Genomic DNA, 18,433 nt, shown 5'->3' with positions numbered 1-18,433 from the left:
GCTGAGCAAATAGCTCATCATGTATGACTCACCTACCAGTATTCACACCATGGCCCCTGGCCTTGCCTCCTACATCATACTGATTCCAACTCCCCAGGCGCTGCTGTTTTAGCCCTGGCCCTCAACCACCCCCATGCCCCCCCCCCCCCCCCCCCCCCCCCCCCCAACTTTGAGAACACAAAGCACGCAACCAAGGGTAAAAGTCACCAAAGATAGGTGGGTTTTCAAGCTCTTATCAGTCTAATTTAGAAATAATAATAAAATAAAATGCTTTTTTTTTTTTTCTAAAAAGTCATCCAGACAATGTTTGATCTGTTTGTCTTGTGAAATGGGGCTCTGAGGCAGTTTGGCAATCCAGTTTCAAACAGTTCTTGAATAAAAGTCTCCACTCCTAAAACACATTTCTATCTTTGAATTGCTATACAGTTATCAACTGGGTTGCCATTTTTAAATACCTGAATTCCAATTTATTCAATTTTGAATCAGTTTGGCCAGCTTCCGGATTCAAATGTGAGATCTTTGTTGGTTTAACAACCCACTCCCACTCCTCAGTTTCCTGCTGCACATTTAGTGCTTGATTGACAGGTCCATTTTCCAGAGTCTGCCACTTCTTGTGATGTTTGTCATATAAATAGCCTGAACATATCGTGCGGCAACTTGTCCGACAAGTGTGTAGGCCATCAGCTGTATGAGGAACAAGAGTAGATGATAAGAGGTGTTTGAATCTGGGACTCCCGAGTCCTTCTCAGTAACAGACAACAAGGCAGATTTTTCTAACTTTCTTTAGTGCTTTGGAAGCAGTAATTGAAAATGGAGGAATCTTTGTGCACTGACTTAATAGAGCTGTCCTGCCCTTGCTGCAAAGCGGGGTTAATAACTTTTTCCAGTTCCATTACCCCCTGAGATTGGCTTCAGGTGAGTAAAGAGGCTTCACTGGACAAGGAGAAGTGGCCACGGGGCCTTCTCAGCCTCTTATCTCTGCTCTCTGCAGGCAGCTCACCTGACAATCATTTATGTGACATTTACAAAAAAAACCTCCCCCTTGTGTGCACATGTGTGTGACTACACTGGCTTGAAGTACTGGCCTCTTAACAAATGAGTGCCTGGCAGATGTTGTGGACAGTTGACTTACAGCCTGTAATTAATGTGCCAGTTCACTGTCTTACCCACACTTCCAAACTTTCGAGGGCCTGTTTGGCTCTGTACCCGCAAACATCAGTGAAGTAGTATTCTTGAAGTTTTGTCCTTGAAGTTTGTAGTTGTTTTCAGCTAAATTGGTTTTACAATAATAACTATAAAGTATTGATTGAATACCACTTTTCTCAACAAGGTTACAATCTGCTTTACTAGAAGGGATAGAGGGTGAGTTAGTCAGATGGATCTTCACGAAAACACAAAATTAAGATTGGTGATAAATGTATCTGACATTGCCAAAAACTTTCTCAAGGAGGAATATTTTAGGAAAAGATTTTTAAGACAGCCACAGATCAGATATGGTGCATCTGATTTCAGTGGGCAAAGAGTTCTATATGTTGGTGGCTCTAATAGAAAATGCCTCTCTGTGTAGCAAACTATGATCTGGGTAGTAATAGGGGCAGAGTAGTAGTAGAGCATCAAATTAAGCTTTGTCTTGACTTATTCTGTGTTGATATAAAGTTTTCTGGATACATTTTTAAAGTAAATTGGGTGTCGTGAAGATAACATGTAACAGCAAACATCTTTGGCTTTTTAAAAGTGGTTTGAACAATAATAAGGCAAGGTTTGCCACTTGCATCCCTTTAATATGGAGTTAGCTATCGTTGTGAAACTTGTGGTTTTTTTCTTCTTTAAATAGTAATGTGTGGACATGATTTACCGAATAAATACCCATATTCATGTGCGCTTAGCTTGATATATGAAAAATTGAGAAATGTTCTGAAAACTTTCCCTCTGCACTGTATTCTAACTGTATTCTAGTTGCCCGTTCATCTTTTATTTAAACCAGTGAAAAGCTACTGACCATTCTGACTAGAGGTGGGTTCATGAGCTCGATTTTCCAATTCAAATCGATTTTAATTTGAAAAATCCAATATCATGTCAAAAAATTTTTTTTAGATTGGCCATTTTTGGCATTATCTGCGTTAAGAATCTTGTAGCACAAAAAAATTAATATTGTGAAAACCTCTTTCATCGCCAAGCCAAATTACTCATGAAACTGAATTGTTTAAATGGATATTGAATCGAATCGGAAATTGAACTGAATTGCAACCTTCTGACATGGAATTGAATCGATTCAGCAAATCCTTAGTGATACCCAGCCCCAGTTCTGACATATATGAACATAAACAGTCCATTCTGCTTGACTTAAAACATGGCTGAAACTGAATTTTCTTAAGATAATGTACCTTGTGTTGTTTCAGTTCTTATAAATGTTCCACGTCAATCTGCCGCAGTATTCGTGCACAAATGATAACATACAATAGAGAAAAGATTTCACACCAAAGCAGTTATTCAACTAGTTAATAGCAGTAATGTTTGAAAGTCTTTTTTTAAAGAGGAGACCTTGGTTATTACTTTGTTCTGTTCTGATACATGCTTTCTGAAATGGTGATGATGACTCAGCCCCGGCCTTGTGTTTCTACATATAATACTAATTTCAAGCCAAAGCTTCAGAATCATCCAATCATTAAGCATAGCTGTTGGAGAATAAAAAGTAACCTATAAGGCATGGAATTAATAAGATTAAAATGTATCTGCTGAAAATCTCCCTCGTTCAACATAATGGTGTTAATGTTTGACGTAGTACTTTATTATGCATGCAAACTTGAGCTTTAATTTTCCATGTTTTTTTTTTCTTCCTGTATCACTTATTGTAATTACACTGTTAGCTCTCCCTTTGGATCAAAACAAGTGTCCTTGCGATGATTATTAGTTTATTCAGTTCTGCCAAGCATTGACTAAGTGTCACAGAGGATTACTTTAAACGGTAGGAATTCCCATGCTTTGAAGCGTAATCAACTCTGGTTTAAAGCCTCCTAGCAACTGTTCAGTGGTAAATCATCAAGACTGTCACACTTAAATGTGGAAAGGCGCATAAGACTTCATTACCGTTTAATTGTTCTCCCAGTGATACTGGATTCATATTGACTGTGCTCATTTTGTTCGTGGCTTGTGACTGAGACTTTGTTGGGTTTGCATATTTAGTCAATGTACCAGTTGATCCAGACTATTGATGATTGCACTACAAAATCATTTGTGCATCTACTTGCTGGTTTTGATTTATGTTTGACAAAACATTTCTGTTTTTGTTTCCTCCTAAGAGTAAAGATACAGCACTCCCTTTGTTTATTCACTCTTGAAAAATCAGTTTTTAAAGGTCGTTTTAGCTAATTAATTCTGACATATGTCATATATCAATATAATTTCAGTTTAGATATATTTTGTGTACATGTACATGCCTTGATGGGATTGTAGTTTTCATCTATTGGAAAATATTAATAACTTTACTTACCGGATGATTGTTTTAAGCATCTACTCAATTTCAAAGTTTGAATTAGCTTTAGATTTAAGCACGACAACTTCCCAATTGCAGTTTGTGTAATGCACATATTGTATATATCAAGATAAGTTGCTTGTTTAAAAAAGAGGTCTGTCATATTAACTCACTGGCTGCATTTAATTGGTTTTAATTATGCTGACATATAACAACTGCTGAATGATTTTGTGATAATTAGCAGATAATTCTTGATGTGATGAGTTTAATTGGTGATTTATTGGGTGGTTAACTCGTGAAAAAACAATAAATTGGCAGAAGGAAAATGATATTGGTAAAATGCAGCCTTTCTGTCCTGCTTCCTTAATTGCTCCATACAGTCAGCTGTGATCTGTGAATCATATCAAAATTCGATGGCAAAATGAACCCTATCAGACATTGGTTTGGACAATCCTGGCACTTTTCCACTTCCTCAAACAGCATGAGATGTAACACCCGGCACACTGAAAACACTCGCCAAAACTGCGCCCAGTAGGGAGCAGAGAATTTCACATGATACCGACTTCTGTCCAAATTTAAACAAAAAAAAATGTGCCGTGAACATGTTTTTTAATCAGTGTTTGCTCTTAATCTACACCATTATCTGCTCCTTTTATTCGGCTGAAATAGTCATGTTAACGATCCAGCTTAGGGAGACAGGAAATCATTGGGGTAACATATCAGGAAGGCTGATGGAAGCTGAGATGGAAAGAATGATTGAGGGAGGTAGAGAGCAAGAGAGCTGACCCAGTTAAAGGAGGAGAGGGAGAGGTGAGAGGAGAGAGCTGTGTGCCAGCATCACAACCGTGGTTGGGGACCTGCTGGGCCATCTGGCGGCTCTGTAATTGGGTTGGGGTTTTACACCTGAGCGGCACACCTCCAAAGAGATGGCTGGAGCAGAAAAGCAGCAGAGACCAGCATTGTGCTGCATCCTGCAGTGTGGTGACGGCTAAGAATGGGTTAGATCAACCGATGCTCTGTTATTTACGTTTATCTTGCATCTCTTTCTGTGGGTCATAGAAGCTAAAAGATTTCAAGTGAAAAGCTGCAGATAAACTAAAAGGCTTTCTATTTTTCATGAAAACATTATTTTAGCTGCCGGTGAGTGAGGTGTAGTGGTGACTGGATAGATATTAAGTTTGTGTTGCAGTGGATATACAATATGATTACCCTGTGGTGACAGGCCTTTGAGAGGGATGAAGGTCATCACATTCTGGTGTTCCATGAAGATAAATAAACCTCAGTCCACTCCAGCAGTAAATGAGGCTGGGTTTCAAGTGGACTGCCTGCTGTCTGCCGGTGCAGACAATGAAGATGGTATGGAAGTTGTCATCTTATGCTTGACTGGGCAAGTAGTCATTGAGGCACAAATATGCACTGAATTAATGTTTCTTCTTTTATCAGTGATGTGAGGTCTGATGTGAGAGGCATAACAGAAACCATGGGTGGCCCTCCACGCACACTGCTCATATTCAGATATTTTTTCACTTGATAATTTGCGCTGAGAAGCATTAGTTCAAACAGGCCCGAGGAAAATTACCTGACATCAAAGCTTGAAACATCTTTTAAGTAGATGCATGTCTCATTCTGTATGTTTGAAAGGTTTCTAATTCAGTGTGTAATAGTGTAATTTACATAAAGATTTGCACCCACTGTTTGACAAATTCATTAATGTATTTATTGTCTTTTGAAAACAAAGTTCCCCATTCATTATGCATGCTTATACAAGCATAGTGAAACAAGATGTATTAATTTCTGTCTCTCATATCAGACATGAGCTTACTTAGAAATACTCCACACTCCCTCTTCACATTCACACATGGAAGGCACGATTAATTCTTTTTCTATGGAAGAAGCCTCCCACATGCACTCTGCAGAGCATCATTGTGCTCCCTTAAAGTCCTCGCCTGTGTTGAAGTATCTCTGTCACTGCCAAACAGGCCTCTCAATGGATCAGCCCCCACACTAACCTTGCAACATTTCAAAGGGAGACCAAAGGGAGGCTGTACTAACATGGACGTGCGTAGGTGCTCATACAATCGTCACGGAGGTGAAAGGGTCCAAGGTAACCAATGGCTGCTTGAAACTCATTGCCATTCTTTACCTCAAATTAAATTGCCTTTGATGAATCATATTTTCTTTGATTACAGGCTTACTGTTTTCTTTTGGTTTAGTTTTATATGTATTCTGCAGTTGCTAACAACATGACATCTCTTGATCATGGAGGAGATATTCTTAAAGATGTGTTAACTAAGTGTTAAAATTACAGCTGGAGAGTGCAGTGATATCAAGCTTTCAGTGTTCAGAAGCAGCATTGTGAACAACACCTCGTGCTGGCAACATATTTGCTTGTCTTCATGATCTTTGTCAAACCAAACTCTGTTAAAAGAAGCTGACAAATCTAAAGGGGTATTATAATTTCAACTGATTGCAGTTATTTTCACATCTGTGCTGTTTAAGAGTCCATTAAGATTACCACCATCCTCTTTTGAGTTATGTAGTCACTGTAATAACCACTTGATAATTCTAACAGGCAAAATGAAACCAGTGAACTGGTACCACACTTACAGTTTTAATTTGTATAAAGGCAGGATCGTAAAGCAAAAATGGACAAAATCAGATGTTCACAATGACTGTCAAAACGAAACAACAAGCAGAGACTGACTAAAAGTAATTGCAAAAATGAGGTGGAATAAATAGAATGAAACCTAGTGATAAAACGAGGTCCTGAGGGTAAATGTGCAATAGCTAAATAAAAGAATTGAAGTACTTTGAGGGTTAGTATGTGTTTTAAAGGCATCAGTAAAGAGGGCACATTTAATAGAGAGTGGAAGGGGCTTCCACACCACAAAGGCATGGTCTCCTTTATTAACCTTGATCAGGTAATGGCTACAAGCAGTTGAAATGGCCAGAAAAGCATTCAAGTGTCAACCCATGTAAAGCACTTGAATGCACATGGAGCCCATGTAGTCAAATCAATAAACTTTCCAAAGTTGAGTTGAGCTACTTTACATTGAAGAATGTCCCCAGAAAATGCCTGCAGACTTGAAGGCGAAGTGCACAACACTGAGATGTGCATGTGAACTAACTTTCAGGCATCTGAAAGTTCCACCATATATGTGTCATGCTTCGGCATTTTTTCTAAAAGTACTGAGAGATTATTCTCGGTCTACATCTACACCTTCATGGTCAATTGAAGGTCTTCCAGGTAAACCCTCTAAGAATATAATATTCATATCCATAGATTAGTAACTCAGATTAACACACTATCAGACAGTAACATGAAAAAATGTCCTCTATAAGTATATATCCAGGTCACCTGTCAAGTCAGGTGACGTACAAATAAAATTTTCACTTTTTTTTTTTATTTCAATCCACTGAAGCCTTTTGAATATTTCTTAAGATATAAGCAATTTGCACAAATATTTAAAAGCTCGATACACAATTCAAAATCCTTTAGACTATGTTGAAACTTCCCCAATAAGAATGTTGATCCAAGCATTTGCATTTAACAGCTTAAGTATATGGGAACGTATAGAATGATCAGATGCATATCATAACATGTAATTCCTCTTTACCAGCCAGCGATTTATTCTGATTTTAGAAGCTTTGTAGCCAATTCTATCAGCGACATACACCCATTTCTAAAATGAATAAATGAATTACATTAATTGTAGGAGAACATCAACACTAATTCTAATTTTGTTGTATTTTTGTACCTTTTTCCGTCTTTAATATGGGTTGTCTGTTGGTGGAGTGTGTGTAGCAGTCTGTCTTGCATCACCTGGTGATACCACTGTAATATCTTACACCAATTTGCACAGGAAATGAACCCATCAATTTATGTTGTTAGTTGCCAAAGAGCCATATTCTGGCAGTTTTCATTGTAGTTCCTGGCTGAGCTCAAAGCATCACAGTAATCATCAGGACTGTTTCCTCTGGTTTACTTATCAAGAACATTTCAGGCAGTCTGTTGTCACACTCAAAGCCACCACATCTGCTGGCTCATGGTTGCTCTAATGTCACGTGTCACAAGTAGTGGTTGTGCCACTAGTTGCCAGCCTAGTGCTGTGCTCAGTGGCCGCAGCCTGAGCTCCGTCTCTTCTGTTTAATCCCCTCAGTGTTGATTTAAACCATGAAGAGTTAAAGGTGATCCATGATACAAATATTGTTAAGTAGTTATTAGGCAGCCTAAAATGTATTGCTCAAATTACAATCTCTATGTAAGTATTCCATCATCCATTTTCCAGGAATTCAGTGAATAGATTACCGCGCTGGAGGCAGTGTTAACACGACAGCTTATTGGATAGTGTGTAAACTTAACACCCCTCATTTTATAACTGCAAATGGATTAAAAACTGATGATTTTAGTTTTGTGCAGATAAGCGGATTTGTTTTAGAGTCCACGGTTCTTCGGTGTGCCAGGTCAAATTTTCTCCAATAGAAGATCTACTTGTCCGTCAGTGTGATGTCTGTTTTCCAAAGCCATGTCTTATTATGACTGGAAGGCCTATTCAGGCTTTCTTGATGGTCAAACCAACAACAGATCAGTTCAACTAATCTTCTGGTGTGGCAGGGACTGTAGCTTCAACAAATGTGTTTATGGGATTATATTTAGTATCTTCTTAGTTTCCTTCTGCTGCAGCTGCATGTTGTTTTTGTTGTTTTATTCTTTGGCGTCTGCATTCAAATTCACACCGTAAGCAGTTTCTGCCGCATGTTCTGACATGTTGTATTATGTCAGTGTTTGTTTTCAGATTATTTCAAAAAGTTCCTAAGTATTACTTTAGGTTTTCCACATACGTTTATACTCCAGCTATAACAATTTATTTTTATCAGTTCATTGCTCCTCATTGATCATTCAGTTTAAAGCAGTGCTTCTTTGATGCAGAGATCAAATGATTGCTGCCCATGTTGCTGACTATGGGGGTCGCTTACCTTTAGGCTGAGGAATGATTTCAGACAGCCATTAACTAAATGCTGCGCTTGATGGATTATTCAAGATTTCTGATTAAGAAAATCGCTGTACACCTTTGTAGTGATCAAAGATTATCTTGGAGACCTATGTTCTCTGACGCACTTTTACAAAATACAAATCTTATCTGAAAGTACAACATTCTCAGTTCACTGTATATTCAATATGAATTAAATACATTTAAACCTTGAGATGAATATAAAGCTTAAGGTTAGTTAGACTGGGTTAAATTATGGTGATTTAAAGAAAAAAATTTGGTTTTTTTAAGCTTTTTTCTTTTTTAAAGGTATTTCTGAGGTGTATTGTCTGCAAGTAATTCTAAACATGTCCTTAATATTAAGCCTTTACAGTAGCATCTTCTTTTGAATTAGGAGACTCATCCATCATATATTCAGTGGACTGTGGAGTTCATAAAAAAGCTTTTTTTGTTATAAAACCTTGGTTGTTGGTGCAGCTAGTCTCAACCAGTGATAACCTAGATTTTTGAGAAGCAGGAATGCAGCCAGATTGAATTCTAAGATTTCCTTGGAAACTGAAAAGAATACAGAGAATGAGAAATTATCATCCCACTCACTCCAGCTAGAGTCCGAGGGAAATAAGAATGGGAATGGACTGCCAGACAGTTATCCATATGAAGCTGCACAGCCAGCCTCATAAGTCTCTTTTACAAAGATTATGATGTTAGGAGGATCATAAACTTGCTGTAAATAAGCCCAAATGACTGAAATGGATCCCATTATTTACAAATGAAGTGTCTACCTAATGCTTTAACTAATAAAAGGCAGTAAAATGTAGCATTAAAGCACAGATATTTAACAGATGGCATATGTCAAATGTACTTCAGTCCAAATTGCTTTACTGCTTGTTTAAAAGGACTTTTAATTTAAAAAACAAAACTTGGAATTCAGCTCCCTGAGGCTTTAATTCCTAGTTTTCAGAGATTATATGAGGAAGAATAGCAGCAACCTCTGCTTTCTAGCTCTGTTAGGTTTAGAAATAATTACCACAAGAAGCAATTCTTGGTTAACTTGGAAATGTTTGAATTACTGTACAGAGAAACCTTCAGAAGTCTCTGTTACAGCCAGCATGATACCTTTTATATGTAACAATAAAGTAAATGTAAAATATTTAAGGGTTTAACAAGCATTGACTGTGGCAGAGGAAGAAAATTAGGCCATCAATCTTCACTGTGTACTGGTTTTATTTAGCACGCCATTATCCTCTTAAATTGCTATGGTGACGGAGACAAATTACAACCTGCACAGCAAGAGTACACAATAAATAACTCGTCTGCAGGAGAATTGTGATGGTGCTGCAGCTCAATGCAACTGTCTTGTGTCATGATGTTCCATTTGGAGTTGAATGTATTTCTATATTAGATTTTTAAAGATACTCTGTCACTTTTAAGATACATTTTATAATGTAAGTGGGGTTAGAAATAAAAAAGAGCTAGATTTAAAGAGCGAGAGCTAGATTTTGGAGCTAGATCCCTTAGTGTCTTAGTAATATATTGTCATCTGCTTTTGTCCTGGGGCAGTATTGAGATGATGTGGAAACTTCATTTGGATCGACCTCCCACACTGAGTGAGGTGATGACTAACGTGTTTGAGGTTGAGGCTTCATTACGCCACAGGTCACATGTAGAGATGCATGAGCTCTTTTGCACAAAAAGCCACAATTAACATGAGAGATACATTGTGTCCTTCTGCACCCTCATAAAAGCCCTATATGTAAAGTAAACACACCTGGTGTGTACAGAGAGCGTTGCGTGCTGCATGAGTTGTAGTTCTTCTCCACCCTGCAACATTACAGTATGTGCTGCACTTTCAGATAACTTGTGAAAAGCAGAGAATTTCAATTAAGACAGAAGGGGAACTGAGATTCATGACTTGTTTTGTATGGGAGTAATGAATAATCATTTTATGACTGCTCTGTGATGTTAATTTGGAGTTTAGGTAATGAGTGAGTAGCTTTGTTCTGAATTCAGAGTGCTGGCCAATTCATCCCGGACCCCAGCTGATGTTTACACAGACTAAGCCAGCAGCTGCTCACACGGTCTGCGTCAGCTCAGTCATCTGACAAGACAAGCACGCTGCCTCTGACATGCATCTGTCGCAGGAGCAAGAATGAAAAAACTAACCCAGCCTGTTTCCTCCATCTCTTTTTCCACTTGTCCAGCATCTGCCTGGCTGCCCAGTATCACAACAATGAATGAGAGTCGAAGGGAAGCACTGGCGGCGGCGGCCCCCGCACCCACCACCGCCTCTTCCTCCACCGCTGGCTCCAACACCACCAACATTGCCGGCCCGGGCACAGGCGAGAAGGATGAGGCCTTTTCCAAGCTGAAGAACAAGTTCATGAATGAGCTGAACAAAATCCCATGTGAGTGTGTGTACTTTTCCTCACTCCAACAGTGAGACAAATTAAGTGTTTAGGCGTTTGTCTGTTTTGTTTCTAAATTAACTGATTTCGGCCTAAATCATGTGACAAAGTGTAGTTTTCATTGTCCTTTTTTACTAAACGTACGGTGTATCCTGAGGTTCTGAGATCTCGCCATCTGTTCTTGGATAATTTGACTTTTTTAAAATTATTATTACAATCACAATTTAATTTATAATACATTTTCAAGACTATGCAGTTGATTTAAATGGGTTATTGGGTATCATTTTCATAAACAAAAATGTATTCAAACATTAGTTCATATAGTAATATGGGCTGTCATTCACTGGCATTTGTTGTGCTTCACATTTGATTTCTATATATTCTTTGATTGATGTAGTGATCAATGAATGAGTATAAAGCAGCACAGTGGCATCCAGTCATGGTCAAAAAAAATTTTCTTCGGTCAGGCGAGTACAAATATGAACTGTTTTTAAAAAGCTTTTAGTTAAAGATGACTAATTTCTGTCATACTGTAATTATGTAAATTGAAAATTGAATCAAATAATTGCAGCATGTAAGTATTTTCTTCCACTTTTCCTGCAAGAATCTTGTAGTTCTGTTGGTTTTCTGGCTGAAAACCAAGAGATCTTTCCACTTTTTAGATTATTTTTCACATCTGGGGTCTTTGAAGTCTAATGTGAAACCCTCAGCTAGCTCCAAATATACATTTGCTCATGGCAAGAAGTAAGTTCTAATTTACCATCATCAGTCCCTTGGAGTAGTTTCCAACATGCTTCAGGATTGTGCAGATTTTTTTTCAAACTTCTGATTATTAATTTTTTGGTGAGGACTCATGCTTTCTGGGCAATATTGTTTAAAACTTTCAGATTTCATGGCAGCTGCTAAGAGGAAGCCATTGCTTCTCCAACAAAAATTATGAACACTCCATAATCCTTAATGATGAAGTCTGAGGTCTTACAAGTCAACTGAGAGGTCCGATTGCTTGGCATTTCCCCTTTCTCCACTCTGAAGTTATACCTTGCTATAATAAAACTCCAATATTTTATTTTTGATTCAAAAAGAACATTTTCATACTAAAATTTATGCATTTTGTTGATCAGTTAATTTTCTAGTCAGCAAAATTTTTGCCAGTAGTGCCCAAGCCTTTTAACTTTTAACTGACCTCCAAAAGATATTTAGCTGGTGATTGGATGTAGCAGGTTTCTATTATGAGCAAATTTCATTTTAGCAGATCAGCAATACACAATCAGCAGATCCTGTGACTGCTAGTATTGTTTTTAACTTTTGTATTTTATCTACAAACTGATTGATAAATCTGGTAGATTTATAAGGAAGTTGGAATCTCACAATCCTACAGCCTTTCCAGTAGCACTAAAAAAATATATATATACTGATAAAAAAAGGGGGCTGCGAGTCATCACCACAGCTTGTCATTATGAACAACTGCATGATGTGTATGTGATTACTCTCAGTATGATTTTAAAATGGATTTCATCAAAACAGAAAAATGCAGTGCATTCAGCGTGATCCTGGTTGTAACCATGACTCAAAAAATGATTCAGCAGCAGTTGTATGAACTTTTGATAGTGATGCACAATAAACGAGCATTGTTGGCCATGAACTTTGAAGACTTCTGACAATCAAGGGAATTAATTAACTGTTCATCTTTTGTTCTGCCTCTGACTCAACACAGGAACAACAGTCTAGTTGGTGACTGAATAGCTCAGATAGAATTGTTACTCGAAATCACATTTGAAATATTTGTCAACAGTTCAAACATGAATTGTTGACGTGTTGAATGATAAAAATATGAGCAGCAACATTACTTGTCTGTTGATAGATTTTCTGTTTTTCTATCTTGCCTGTGCTTTCAGTCAAAACAGCTTCTTTCCAGTAACACAACACTCTGTGCTTTTATCAGATTGCAGTGTTCTTGCCTGAAGAATTTTTCACTTTTAAGTACGTGAGAATGTGGTTGTCTTTCTGTCATTTGTTGGATAAAGCATGACTTGCAGGTCCAAGTGTTTTGGCATTCAGCAGAATCCTAGATTTATATATAATCACAGCTTCATGAGGATATATCTCAATGGGAATGGCTTTTATGGAACAGAAACGGCATTTCTTCACCAAGGATACAAACAACACGATTCCAGAGACAGAGTAGTGCATGTAGTCAGCATGAATAATTCCTCCTTTAGAGGAATGCTTATTTATACCAGGTAGCAATTTCACAGAGTAAAAGCCATCATTTGTATTCAAATAACTCTCATGGCAACAGCTACTGAGCTTTAAACAAGAAATTGATTGAAAATGGAAATACATTTCGATCTTTGGCGCAGAGGATGAATGAATTGGATCAAGAGTATTCACTACTGAGATTGGGTGAGAATTATATTGCCTTTGGCTCAGCATTAAACATCTGTCACCAAGACAATTCCCACCAAATCTAGTCCAAGCCCATAAAAATCTTTCATGTCACTTCTGGTGGTAGGTAGAGCAGACAATTTATTTTCTTTTGGTTCCCTTTTAAATTGTCTAATCTTTTGTATACTTTTGGCAAAAAGAAACTAGGGGAAAAAAAACATCTTAAAAAGTCCCGTCAGTTATGCAGGGTCTCATTGCTGGGTCTTATCTATTACTGTTTTCTCTCATCTCATCCCCTCAATCAAAAGCAGCAACTTTGCTCTCTGATGCTGCCAAGAGGATGATGAATGCCTAAAGACTTGTTTACTCCGTAGAATATCGATATTGTCTAGAGAAAATCATGCAGCGAATGTAACAAGAATATGTGAGAGGAGAAGCAGTTCGCTCAGCACCACCTCTCCCCCGGGCCTGCAGAAGATATTCTTTTAGGCTTATAATGCAGTTTAAGCTCTGCAAGCTTTGAAGGTGATTGTATGTAGCAGTCAAACTGGCCTAACTTGCCTCTCAATTTCCGTCAGTCATCACATAGGGATGTAGCCTTAGCCCCTTCTGTAGGCTGAACAATCTTTATTTAGATGTGAATCAATGTATTACTTGCTTTATCTCAAATTGGCTAAATTAGCCCAGATTTAACTATAATTTCTGTATGTATTCAAGCTGGCAGAAGAATTTGAACAAGAGAAGATGCAAAGCCTCACACTGGAAACGCAGAAAACTGGATTTGTGGATTAGCATAGAAAATGAATATAGAAATAGACCAGTTACAGCCATGAAAATCAGTGATAACAATATATCCGCACGGTTGTTGCACTAAATTCTGTTCTGTGACAAAAGGAAGCTCTGATCTGTTCCAGCGTTTCTGTCCCAGATAATTAAACGCACTCTAAGATGCATGCTGAAGTCTGCCTGTAATCACACTAAACAATCCTGTGACTGTTCATCGAACAGAGGAGTTGCTTCTGAGAAAAACTGTTCATTGAAGTAAGTTTTCTAAACAGCCATGGCTTTACAGTTAACCTCTTAGCAAAGAGGCTATTTGGTCCACATCTACTGGCTCCAACAGCTGTTACTTCAAGCCATAGACCAGTAATTGACATTGCCTCTATTTCCCCCCATTATTACTTTTTTATCTCAGCTTTGTGGCCACCTAAAAGCACTCTCAAAGCTTTGAAAAGGCAGCCAAAAGATAAGTATCTGCATTAGGTCTTAAAATCATGGTTTACATAAACATTTGGAAATCTGCAGTTAAAGTCTACATTTGAAAGTAGGTTTGAACTGCTTTTCAAAATTTTTTTTTTTGCTATCAGCTGCTTTTTAATGACAAATTTCAGATAGTCAAGTGAAGAACTGAAGGTGTAATTTGACTTCTTTCTTCCCTCCTTTGCAACATTTAATCGCATTTTCTAAGAGAGCTCTTATGTGCATTTTATCACTGACTTTTTCAACTGTTTTGGACTCTCTTCACTTTTACCAACATCTTCTATGGTTGTTACAGAGATCTGTGTCAAACAGCTGATTGTTGCAGGAAAAAATGCAAAATTAAGACCAACTTCAGGAGTAAAACTCAAACTGGTTTACCTGACTCTAAGCTAAATAAAAATAGTCAAATATAGGCTGGAGTTTAACACAGTGGCTGCTCACAGTCAACAGACAGTTTATTAAAAAGGATTAAGGCAGGGGATCAGCAGAGCTATTTGTCTCGTGCTACCTCCTGCTCCAGCAACAAGCTTCATCTTTACTCTCTGAGGTTGCTTTGATAAAAGTCTGACTGCAGCGACACACCGTCAGGAATTGGTTCTAAATTCAGCCAGATCTGTTCTCAACCTGCGTCGTTTTGAGTTTGAATACATACATTATCACGTGTTTCTGTCCTTTGACATTGTTTGTCTAAACAGTGAAACATGAGCTATTTGCCATTTAAGCAAGATGATCAATATTATTATTATTATTATGGCTTGAGTATAATTTTCAGGTGATTCCCTTGTATTCTTTGTTATTTGTTTGGTTTGGTTTTGATGCAAATTAACAGATTACCATAAATCTCCCGTCAAACTGAGCTGTCTCCTCTCCTCTGTAACTTCACTATTTCCCACAGATGCATCATGCTGAATAGCCCAAATTTTCCTAAAAAAATCAAAATAACTTATTTGACCTAATCTCTTGGACACAGTAGTTATTTTTCAATTAAATCTTGTTTAGTATATTGGGAGGGATTCACCTAAACGATCTTGGAATGCAGTGTTGATCATCACCAGCTCATAGTCATGATTGCACAAAGTTGGATCTCTCCTGCAGTCATATTGTTGGTTTAAGCCACCCACAGTCGGGAAAGGCTGTGCACAGTGTTGCTCTCGTAGGCATAACAAGATATAATGTCAAGGCTAATTGACCAACAGGGTCCTGTCACACTGAATTAGAGTGCGCTGGAAGTGGATATAACCCAGATGAAATGTAACACACTCATATACACACCCAGGCCCTTGTAAATGTATCCAACATGAAACCTTTCACTGTAATATAAAGTGCTCTGTATTCCCAGGGAAACAAGAAGAGGATGAATGCAACAGAAGTCCTTTAAATTATTGAGTTGGCCAGAACAGAGATGTCTAATTGAGCTAGTGGCAAAACCTAATGATGTCTGTGCTTAAATCATCTGCGTGAGGTTGTATTTGATGAAAGAAGAACAAATGGATCCATACACCAAAGAGGCTTTCTTTAGATCCCATCAGCTAATCCAGTAGATTTTCAAGGTGCTTTTCTCTCTTTGGTTTCCCTGAGGTTGTAATATGGACAGCAGTAAATACATCTCTTCTGTACAAGTTCAGTTTGACCTTTTATAATTCAAATGCCTGCACGCAAACACTGATTTCACAGATATAATTTCCTGACCTTGCATTTTTAAGTATTATTCTAGGATGATTTTGATTTATCTCAACTCGATTTATTTAAAAATGTATTTATCTGAATACACCAAACACCACAGAATAAGCCACTCTTTGCCTCTGACTGAGTTCCCTTTCTCAGTAATGAGGCATTTTCCTCTTCCGATGCTGCTCTGTTGCAGCACCAGGGCCACTATTTAGAGGAGGAGGAGGCTCAGAGAACTTTGGTCCTTTCTCGTGGTCTACCCCAGGAAAAGGCTGCAGATAGACTCCTATCCAATCCATATCACCATAGGGAAGGAGGCGCAGGTGCACCCAGCAGAAGGGCTCCAAGGACTCCTGCTTGAGCAGAGAGGTGCTCAGTTCAATTCTCTCTACCTGCATGAGTCAGATCATGCAGGAAACCCCTCTCAAACTGTTCACGGTATACAAGTAATACAAGTAAATCCTCTATTTCTACTTTTTTCTGCTCTTTGCCTCATGTCCATGTGTGCATGTAAAGTCAGCCTGTCGTTCACCAGAACAGATTTTTAGTGTACCCATAAACCCTTAAAATTGATCTTTTGCTATATTTTAGACTTCTTACATAGTTAACTTGTGAAAAACATTTTCTTACTTTTCTTAGGATTTAATATGTATTTATTAAACTCACATTTCACAAGTGTAAAAACACCCTGTGGCGTGTTTTCAACTTGGCGAAATGTGTCTGTGTTCTCAAAAACTTGCATGAAATTAGTCTCAGTCTTGACTCTACAGATTATAGAGGAGACAGTTATTAAATAAGGTGGATGCAGCTGTAGAAAGATGGACTCCATACATCTAAATTGTCTCAAGTTTAGATGCCATGCATTGCTGAAAAGTGATTTCCAGTAAACATGGATTTCACCATGCCCAGCCCTCCATTAGAGAAACTCCATTTTCAACGCAACGTCACACGGCGGAACAAGAGATAAGTGTGAAGAGTCGGAGTGCAATGTGGATGCTGGCAATGCTGCCTCTCCCTCCATTTTTCAGATTTTCCCTCCGTTTCTCTTGAGAGAAAAGACACTCACACAATGTAGTTAATTAGTGAATGCTTTTATTGCTTTCTGGGACTCAGGATTCTTTAATTAAGGAACACAGAAGTGCCTTTCACTGCAAGACGTGAGCTTGATGAATCAGATAAAAGCCGTGTTTGTGCTTTGATTTCCACTTTAACTGTTTAAGTGGCATTCCAACAGGCTCTTTGAGCATTTATGAAATGCCAAGATAACTGCAGAGTGACATAGCATTTCTGAAAGTTTTTACAGTATATTCTTTCTGTTTTCTGTAAATGAAGGCTTACATTTAGGGGAAAAAATCACCATCTACAGGTTCCAAAGACAGGCGATTGCTTCTCACAGTGGGTCGCCCGCTCAAAACCCGTCACCTCTCTAACACAAAGCCTGTCTCCTCACCTTACTTTGGGTTTGAATTTGTTCATACAAGGTCAAATTTGAAGGCTCAGAGATGTTTGCCTCAGACGGACACGGTTCTTATGATCAGGGTTAAAGGTATCCAGTGTCAGTTTTGTCTGTGTCAACAATAAAGTAACAACTTAACCTTACCATGCCATACCTAACTTTATTTAAAGTATTTAATGGATTATTCAAAGATTAATAGATGAGTTTTAAGCTTTTCAAAAGACAGAATGAAAGAAAAGAAAATGTTCCCTAACTGTTAAGCTACTACTTAATATTGTTCAAAACAGATTGGTGGATAAACTCAAATTTAAGCATGAAAACTGAGAACATTTAACCTAATTAGTGGGATATTCCCAGTAGTGTTCAGTTTAAATCTTACAAAACAAACTGAAGCTTATTCAGCCTTAACTGTCAAGTTTCCAAAGAAAATGCTCCTGGTTGTGGGTGGCTCATTGTAAATGAGGCCTATCCAGTGTCACCTCCATTACCACACTGCTCCGAGGCAAGGCCGGAGTTGTAGATCCTAAAGTTATTTTAGAGCATCACTCACTGTTTTTCCTTGGAGGAGAGTGCTTATTGATTTTGTCAACAGGGAATCGATTCGTCTCCCCTCTCCCTCTCTCCCCTTAGACCTCAGCAAAAGGAACCACGGCTGAATACGAGCAAAGCCCCAGTGATAGACTGTAATATACTTTTCTGTTTTGATAGGTCTTTCTGGAGTTTTTCCAGATAAAGTCTTCAAAAGGACCTGAGTTTAACCTGGCTCATGTTTTCAGCTGACTTGGATTTATGAGCA

At 38.2% G+C, this 18,433-nt stretch overlaps 1 protein-coding gene across 4 annotated transcripts in view; it reads left to right on the top strand.

Annotated features, from left to right (window-relative positions):
- Positions 1–18,433, top strand: part of syt1a (synaptotagmin Ia) — a 160,392-nt gene that overhangs the window by 109,335 nt on the left and 32,624 nt on the right. For all 4 annotated transcript variants that reach the window (XM_072377399.1, XM_072377396.1, XM_072377397.1 and 1 more), the window contains one exon: positions 10,665–10,868. In XM_072377399.1, coding sequence (XP_072233500.1) covers positions 10,694–10,868 — 175 coding nt within the window. In that variant the 5' untranslated portion in view covers positions 10,665–10,693. The remainder of the gene's footprint in view (positions 1–10,664; positions 10,869–18,433) is intronic.

Source organism: Leuresthes tenuis, unplaced genomic scaffold, assembly GCF_036924035.1.
Source record: "Leuresthes tenuis unplaced genomic scaffold, fLeuTen1.0.hap1 SCAF_23, whole genome shotgun sequence".
Classification (NCBI taxonomy): Eukaryota; Metazoa; Chordata; class Actinopteri; order Atheriniformes; family Atherinopsidae; genus Leuresthes; species Leuresthes tenuis.
Note: the sequence above shows the minus strand (reverse complement) of the source record. Positions and strands in the feature narration are given on the sequence as shown.